We start from the raw sequence: 8,301 nt of genomic DNA on the forward strand, positions 1-8,301 counted from the left end.
TAAGTGTGACAATTGAGGTAATTATGTGAGTTTTGGTTGAATGCACTAAGGTGCATGGTAGATAGTGATGCACCCTAGTGTTTTAGTGTGTGCTAGTACACTACACCAAATACCCATTTCCAGAACACATGAATATAATAGAAATGAAAAAGAGTTATGGTAAATGTTATGTATGTAGCAAAATAAAAAGGCAGTAATATTTTGGGAGCCCGCCACTCATACATTTTTTTCCAGAAAAAATCACACCAATTTCGGACTCACCATTTTCTTCTTTGGCTAAGCAAAGTCCGAACTCTATCTTCGGTTTCATCATCCCTGCTTCAAATCTGAGCTCACATCTCCTCCATCCCTCAAATCTCAGCCTCCATCCCTCGTATCTCCTCCATCTCTCTCTCGTCTTTCTCTATCTCTCTGTCAGTAGGGTTCCATTCGTTGGGTTGTTTCACTCCTCTTCGGTCTTGGAAAGCCAGGTAAGGATATATAGTTTTAGGTGTTATTGATCTGGGTCATTGGTTTTTTATGCTAATCGAGCTTAATTTGGGAATAAATCTAATGGGTTGTTTGATTTTCTGTTTCCCTCTACCTCAGGCCTCCCCCGACCTCTGCTCTCACACTCTCTCTCCATATTTCTCGGCAACGGACAGTCTAGCAAGTCGAGCAGCGGAGGAAGCAGAGCACCCACCAATGGTGACTTCTCCAACAGTCTCTCGGCTCGCTCTCTCTGATTAGCAACGGCGCAGGAAGGGACTCCTCCAACAGGTTCTGTCAGCTCTCTTCTTTCTTTGTGTCTTGGACTGAATTAACTGGTCATAGTGAATTGAGATGGATGTGAATATCTTGTTTTGAAGCTTGGTTTGATTTTTTCTATGTAATTTTCTTCAGTCCAATTTTCCTTACATATAATACAAATTTTTCTCTTAGAGTGTCCCTCAATAATATGCAAATTGGTTTCCTTCTCCGTCCGCCCCTCCTCTCTGTATATATACTATAAGTACATAGGCTAAATATTAGATAAATGTAATTTGCAGCAATGGTATGTCTAGTATCCCGACGAAGGTCCATGGTATGAACTGTTGGTCATTCCACTTCGTTTTGAGCTACTTTGTTCAATCATGATCCCCATATCAATTAAGGTATCCTTCTGTATAAAAATGTGTGAGAAACTGTGGTACATAAATCATTATAAGAATAAAAGACACAGCAATGCTTTTGTTAACAAAAGTTAGAATTTCTCTGTTTGAAAGCGGTTGATAGTCTCTAGTGTAAACTGTTATATCTTTGGCAGGTGTCCCTTGACCTTGTGAAGAGCTTGTATGCAAAGTTTATTGATTGGGATGATAAAATGATTGACCATGAGATTATTACTGCAGCCCATGCAACAAAGTGAGTGTAATTGGTATTTTAGTAATTGTCAATGCTTCCCCCCCCCCCCCCCCCCCCCTATTTTTTTGAATATATGCATATTAATCTGTGGCAGTACAGCAATCAGCGAGGACTTGGGCCAGGTTGAGTACATTTTGACTGACAAAACTGGTACTCTAACAGAAAATAAGATGATCTTTAGAAGGTGCTGTATCAGTGGCATTTTCTATGGAAATGAGACAGGAGATGCCTTCAAAGGTATGGTGTTTTTCTGAACAAATATTTATGTTAAACTTATGTAGTTATTAACTTAATTTGGGGTTGTAAATTGGTGTTAAGTTGACCTTACATCAAAAATGTATTTTGGGGATAATTCCCTTGTGTATATGCCCTAGCGGTTTATTCTGCTGCAAAGATTCTTGGTCTTGATGTTCAGTATTGTTACTGTAGAAAGTAATAGTGTTGAAACAATTCTTGGTGGCATCCCATGCCTGAATGCCCTTGTATTTGGCATCTGGCATGAAGCAAAAGTAATGGAGATCATATATTATTGTATATAGTGTGCTCGTTTGACATATCTTTTGCTTTTACTTTTATATAGTAGAAGAAGAGAAGTAAAAGGCCTAAGTTTTTTTTTTCAATTACGGTTTGGATAGTCTATTTTATTTTTATTTATTTTTTAAATCACAACAAATATTTTATTATATTTAATTTAATTTTATTAATTAGACTAAGGATAAAATATGTAATCGAAGTTTTTTTTTTTTAAAAAAAATTAAAACTGAAAACAACTTCCCTTTTTTATTCAAAAGATCTTTATGAAGAAGTTAATGGACATTTACTTCCTCGTAGAGTTTGAAAATTCATAAAACACTTTTGAAAATTCATCCAAGCACTCCTCAAAAAAAAAAAAAAAAAAGAACAAAATTCATCCAAACACTTAAAAAAGTAACATTTAGGCTTTGGAAAAGTTTCAAAGCCATGTCAAATAGGCCCTCTGAATGATTTGTTTAAGACCTATGAATGTTGGGCTATGTGGTTATGTTCATAGTTCAATTGCTCATGTGTTAATATGTAGGTTCAAAGACAAATAATAAAGAAAATGTAGTATTTGTTTTAAATGGGCTTGGTGATTGGCTAATTTATTTCTGTCATTGATTTGATATCATTGACAGTTATAGGACTGTATTGGATTATAATTTAAATTTATTTTCTGATAAGTTTTGTTTTATGATAAAAAGATGCAAGGTTGCTCAATGCTATTGCAAGCGGTTCTCCTGATGTTATACGGTTCCTTACAATAATGGCAATATGTAATACAGTAATACCAGTACAGAGGTGATGTTGCTTCTATATGTGTTTTTTTTTTTTTTTTTTTTTTTCTGTTTTTGATGGTTTTGCAATCTTTTGATTTTCCCATAGATTAAGAAGACTACCATCTATTGTGATAGCATGTAGGAGATATGAAAGAAAAATAAATGCAATTATTTACGGATTCTGATCTTTGCATATTTCTTTTGCTCTTTGTAGCAAAAGTGGTGCTATCATGTACAAGGCGCATTCCCTGGATGAGGATGCACTTGTCCAAGCTGCTGCTCAATTCCATATGGTTTTCTTCAATAAAAGTGGAAATATTCTTGGTACGCTGGTTTGTTCTTTGCTATTTGGATATTCTGTTTTGATCTTAGGTTTGGCTATTTGATATTGATCAATATATTATAGAGATCAAGTTCAATGCTTCTACACTTCGATATGAGGTTTTGGAAACTCTGGAGTTTACTTCGGATAGGAAAAGAATGTCAATTGTGGTGAAGGATTGCCAGAATGGGAATATTATTCTTTTATCAAAGTGTGCAGATGAAGCAATTCTTCCGTATGCAAGTGCTGGTAAATCTAATTGTTCTTTTTAATGACCTCCCTTTCTTAGTCACCTATAAGGTGAAGTGTGTTGGAGTTTCTTGGCTCTGGGGATTGATATATTTCTTGTTGAAACCTTCGCACTAATTGATTTCTTATAATTCATTTTAATATAAGCCCCCACAGAGTAGGTTTTGATTCTTTTTATCTGCTCATGTATATTAGTTCTCAATTATTTACTGCTATATATGCTACTAGATGTCTAGAAATATATGGTTAATGCATATTGCTTGTATTGGTGTTTGATGGTTTCCAATGTACCTCAGGGCAGCAGACAAGGACATTTATTGAAGCTGTGGAACAATATGCTCAATTAGGTCTTCGTACACTTTGTCTTGCTTGGCGTATTTTGGAGGAAGATGAGTATCAGGAATGGTCTTCGATGTTTAAAGAGGCCAGTAGTACAGTGGTTGATAGAGAGGTAAACACCTAAAGCACACATGTCATGAGTTTTCTGTCTATCCACTCCCTTTACTTCACTACTCTGTGCAGTGGAGACTAGATGAGGTCTGTCAAAGATTAGAACATGATCTTGTGATCCTTGGGGTTACCGCAATAGAAGACCGTTTACAGGTGACATAATGCACTTATTACTTTTTTCTAACATATATATGTGTGTATATTTTCTACTAATTGCAGAGTGCTCAGTAGAAGGGGAAACATAGTTAGATTAGGGATACTATTGCTTGGATTGTACTAGAAGCTGATAGTTGTGATATTTTAAACTGTAATTGTTAGGATGGGGTACCAGAAACAATAGAGGCATTAAGAAAAGCAGGAATCAATTTCTGGATGCTTACTGGTGACAAGTAGAATACTGCAATACAGATTGCTCTTTCTTGCAATTTTGTTTCACCAGGTAGTCAAACTAATTGGATTATTAACTTGTGTTTTGTTCGTTTTATTGTTTGAAACAACCTAATTATTTAAGCAGAAAATTTTGTGTCTTGGACTGAATTAACTGGTCATAGCGAATTGAGATGGATGTGAATATCTTGTTTTGAAGCGTGGTTTGATTTTTTCTATGTAATTTTTTCAGTCCAATTTTCCTTACATATAATACAAATTTGTCTCTTAGAGTGTCCCTCAATAATCTGCAAATCGGTTTCCTTCTCCGTCTGCCCCCTCCTCTCTGTATATATACTATAAACACATAGGCTAAATATTAGATAAATGTAATGAAGAAGCAGAACAAAGGAGAATGGAGTGGATTATCTGAAATGAGATTGACACTTGGCCTTAATGTTTCTAGTTGTTTCAGATAATTACCTTGCTCCAAATACTTTATCAATTTTTTCACTTGATTGATTTTTTTATTTTGGTGTCTGTTTTTTTTCTTTCATAATTTTTAGTTCTTTCTGAAATTCCCTTTTATGTAATTGGTAAAATAACAAAAAAGTATTGGGGCTAAAGATTGACTTGCGTGGCTTAAATAGAGAGATAATACCATATGTGAGCAGTTGTAGAGAGATAATACCATATGTCCTGCCTTGTAGTTGCTGACTAATTTTGTTTTTCTTATAATGCTTCAAATTTTGTCAATTGATATTCTGATAATACCACTTTTGTGGAGTAACTGCTAATAAACATATATGTTCATTTTTTGCTAGCTAAAAAAATAATATTATATCTACTTAAAATGCAAACAGACTGTTTGAATGTAACCAAGTTGTTCAAGTGTTCATTTACTTTTTGCCAGTTACTTACAACTGAGCATGGTGGTATTTTTTTTTTGGATTTTGACTTGTACATTCATTTTTCTTATTAATAAAAGTGCACTTAGTCATACGAGTAGATTCTTTTTTAGAAGTTCAAATGATGTCGATCGTAGCTTTGATTTGTATATAAAGTGATTTTTTTTATTCAATTTTACTTTTAATATATATTTTGATCTGGTTTATCTCAGATTTTTCTTAGAAATAATTTAATAAAGATTGAAGAAGGGATATTGGTTTATTACATTTATCTAACTCCTTTGATTTATCTCTCTCTCTTATTTTTTTTTTATAAAGGAAAAATTGAAAGAGAAAAAACCCGCCTTTATTGAGGCACTAAATCAAAGTCTTCAGGCAATGCATACAGCTGGGTGCTTAAGTCTAGCTGACATTGTGGAAGGCAAGTATATCTTTATCCTACGCTATAGTTCTTTAATTCAGAATATAGTATTGTCATAGGATTCCTTACTATGTTTTTGGTTTAAGTTTTTTTTTTTATTAGAGATTAGATGACATAAATTATTCGCATTTGAGTGTTTGTAATCGCTTTGATAGTTGGTAATTTTGATTTTGCCCAAACTGTAATGGATGTTGTCTATTGCAGATATTAAGACACCTGTAAAAAATAAAGTTCCTCTTGTACGGTCATCCACTCTTAACTGGGTAAAATTCTGTATTGAAACAAGTAACAAGGCTGTTATTTTAAAGGTGCACAAGGACTATGTGCCTATCCTTATGGAGGTAAGTGCATTTATGTTTGTAGTTGTAATATATTTCATATTTTTGAACAATCAGTTGAGTAAAATGTGCTAAACATTGCTTATTCCCATTTATTTTAGATGACAGCTTGCTTCAGTACTGGTTTTGATGAGTTTAGAGCACTAATTCATGGTTTGGTGCTCTTACTTTCTAATTTGTAATCTAGAAGACAAAGGGAAATAAAAAAATAATGGTGCAACCTATTTTTGACCATGGATTATCCTGTTCATGGTATTTCATGGACTCTCTTATCTATATTATCGTTTCTTACTTTTTCACAGTGCCTCAATGATGGGACTCCAGATGTGAGGGATGCAGCCTTTTCATCTTTGGCAGCGATAGCTAAGGTATCGTTTTATTTATTTATCAATTTTGTGCTTTTGCTGCTTAATTCTGAATTTTGATTATTGATGGTATGGATTTATTTCTTCTTTGCCCATTTTATTTAGTTGGTTGGTATGAGACCCTTGGAGCGGTCACTTGAGAAACTTGATGATGTTAGAAGAAAGAAGCTTTCTGAAATGATTTTAGGTTCTGAAGGTGGCACATCCACCAATACAAGCTCAGGTTTGTAATATCTTTATAGCATCAGTTCTTATATCACTAATTTGTTCAACATTCTTGTGAGTTTTTATAACCTTGTGTGCATACTTATTGTTGTGTGAGCAGCAGTCCAAGCTTCTGGTGCAACCGCATCCTCTCATGAGGTGAGTTATTTCTTATATAATGGATTTATGGAAGTTAAAGAACAATTCTATGTTGAGAGGTTGCATGCAATGTTGCTATGTTACACGCTTTTAGTTAATATTCTTCTGGATTACAAAGCTATTTGGTCAATAAACATGATTTTGCCACCTACTGGCGTGTATTTTTTTGTTTGTTAAGAATGATCCTTGAGACCTCCAACGAGAAAGGATAATTATTTACGTCTTTAATGTATGCAGGCATCAGATGCTTCATTTGTTAAAAAGTCAGCAGCAAGCATGCTTAGTGGGAAGAGGCCTGTTCAAGCAGCTGTGAGTTCTTGACACTGTTAATTATTTTTGTTCATAGGTTGTTGAAGTTATTTTGATCTTGATATCTTGTGATTGACGATATTTTCTATCAGCCTACCAACAAAAAAGGGGCTTCTGCTAAAGGGCGTGTGAGTAAGAAGAGTGATGCACCTGCACAGACAAAATCCTCTAAATCTGCTGAAACACCCGAAGATGTTGAGGTATAGTGGTACACACTTATTGATATGTGAGTTGTCTAATTTTTACTTCAAATTCTACATCTTTTTGTCTCACTGTTATACTGAATATTTGCAGCCATCTGAAATGGGTCTTGAAGAGATTGAAAGCAAGTTGGGTTCTCTTGTACAAGCAGATACTATTTCCCAATTGAAGAGTGCGGTGTGGAAGGAACGGCTTGAAGGTTTGTTATAATAATACTGATTTGTTTAATAAAAAATTAGGTGATTTTTTATTTATTTAATTGTGATTGTTTCCTATTGGTTATGCAATCACACTAGGCACGGCTTCTACCTTTAATGTCTATCCATTTCACTATATATTATTTATTTTTTGAAAAGAAACTATACTTGAATTTTTGATGAAATAATACAAGGGGAGTGTGATATTAGTGTGCATACAATAACATTACAAATGTAAAATAAAACTCCACTACCATACCACATCTTAAAACGAAATATCATTGAACTCTTATGCATCATATAACTGAATGGCGATGCAAAATATCTATAAACCTTCCTCAACATCTGCAAAGATTCTTCTATCGTGTTCCAGCCATATAGGTCAGTAGATAGCCATTGTTACAACAATATACATCTTTAACCTCTTGTCACCCGGAACAACATATCCCAAGAGATCGGAGCAATGTTGTGGCTTAGCTCACTGCTATTTTAAACTCTCTTTATAACTTAAACCACAGAAATATGGAAAAATTATAATGCAGAAACAAGTGATCTACTAACTCTGGCCTTTTCGCCTAAAACACATCATTTAGGATACAAAACTTAGTTGGCCTCCTTTTCGTAGCACCTCATGTACACCGAGACACCATGAAAGCAGTAACTATACAAAAATATTACTTTTGATGGTACTGAGCTTTTCCAAATATTTTACATTAAAGAATTTGTAGAACAGTGTAATATATTTCTTAGATAAAAGCCTTATGGGAGTGGAATTGATATATCTTTTTGGATGCTTTAGTTTCTATTTACTTAAAATGACTTTTTTTTTTGCAGCAATATCTTCATTTAAACAACAAGTGGAAGGTTTATCAGACCTAGACCACTGGGTTGGGTTATTGATTCGTTTATTGTGTGCTGTCCCTGGCTGGAGTGAGAAAAATGTCCAGGTATTTAAAGGTTACATTGCTGCAGATATCTATCTTTTTTACCTTTGTGGATATTTTTGGCTGTGAAGATAATTATTTAAGACATGGAGTTTGAATAGTGCAGGTTCAGCAGCAGGTTATTGAAGTTGTTACTTTCATAGCCTTTTCGTCAACCAAATTTCCTAAGAAGTGTGTAGTGCTTTGCCTT

At 34.2% G+C, this 8,301-nt stretch overlaps 2 protein-coding genes and 1 long non-coding RNA gene across 3 annotated transcripts; all 3 read left to right on the plus strand.

Moving 5' to 3' along the window:
• Positions 1–1,032: 1,032 nt before the first annotated feature.
• Positions 1,033–2,470, plus strand: LOC133815528 (phospholipid-transporting ATPase 2-like). The gene is made up of 5 exons (XM_062248359.1): positions 1,033–1,133; positions 1,286–1,383; positions 1,478–1,620; positions 1,813–1,892; positions 2,441–2,470. Exons 1-5 carry the CDS (start codon positions 1,113–1,115, stop codon positions 2,468–2,470), a joined length of 372 nt encoding a protein of 123 aa, XP_062104343.1. The 5' UTR covers positions 1,033–1,112.
• Positions 2,471–2,611: 141 nt separating this feature from the next.
• On the plus strand, positions 2,612–4,108 carry LOC133816702 (phospholipid-transporting ATPase 2-like). The gene is made up of 6 exons (XM_062249055.1): positions 2,612–2,700; positions 2,893–3,002; positions 3,085–3,249; positions 3,546–3,700; positions 3,772–3,852; positions 4,018–4,108. The coding sequence occupies exons 1-6, from the start codon at positions 2,666–2,668 to the stop codon at positions 4,090–4,092; spliced, it is 621 nt and encodes a 206-aa protein (XP_062105039.1). The 5' UTR covers positions 2,612–2,665; the 3' UTR covers positions 4,093–4,108.
• Positions 4,109–6,270: 2,162 nt separating this feature from the next.
• Positions 6,271–7,097, plus strand: LOC133816703 (uncharacterized). The gene is made up of 5 exons (XR_009885420.1): positions 6,271–6,320; positions 6,423–6,460; positions 6,698–6,769; positions 6,862–6,969; positions 7,064–7,097. It is a non-coding gene; the product is annotated as an uncharacterized LOC133816703 (long non-coding RNA).
• The last annotated feature ends 1,204 nt before the right edge of the window (positions 7,098–8,301 follow it).

Source organism: Humulus lupulus, chromosome 2 (genome assembly GCF_963169125.1).
Source record: "Humulus lupulus chromosome 2, drHumLupu1.1, whole genome shotgun sequence".
Classification (NCBI taxonomy): domain Eukaryota; kingdom Viridiplantae; phylum Streptophyta; class Magnoliopsida; order Rosales; family Cannabaceae; genus Humulus; species Humulus lupulus.

Excerpts from the sequence above, each read along its gene's own strand:
- LOC133816702 (XM_062249055.1), top strand. The coding sequence starts at position 2,666 with ATGGCAATATGTAATACAGTAATACCAGTACAGAG. Across the intron at positions 3,250-3,545 it reads TCTTCCGTATGCAAGTGCTG|GGCAGCAGACAAGGACATTT; the intron begins GTAAATCTAATT and ends AATGTACCTCAG. Across the intron at positions 3,853-4,017 it reads CAATAGAAGACCGTTTACAG|GATGGGGTACCAGAAACAAT; the intron begins GTGACATAATGC and ends TGTAATTGTTAG.
- LOC133815528 (XM_062248359.1), top strand. The coding sequence starts at position 1,113 with ATGATCCCCATATCAATTAAG. Across the intron at positions 1,134-1,285 it reads TGATCCCCATATCAATTAAG|GTGTCCCTTGACCTTGTGAA; the intron begins GTATCCTTCTGT and ends TATCTTTGGCAG. Across the intron at positions 1,893-2,440 it reads GCATCTGGCATGAAGCAAAA|GTTCAAAGACAAATAATAAA; the intron begins GTAATGGAGATC and ends GTTAATATGTAG.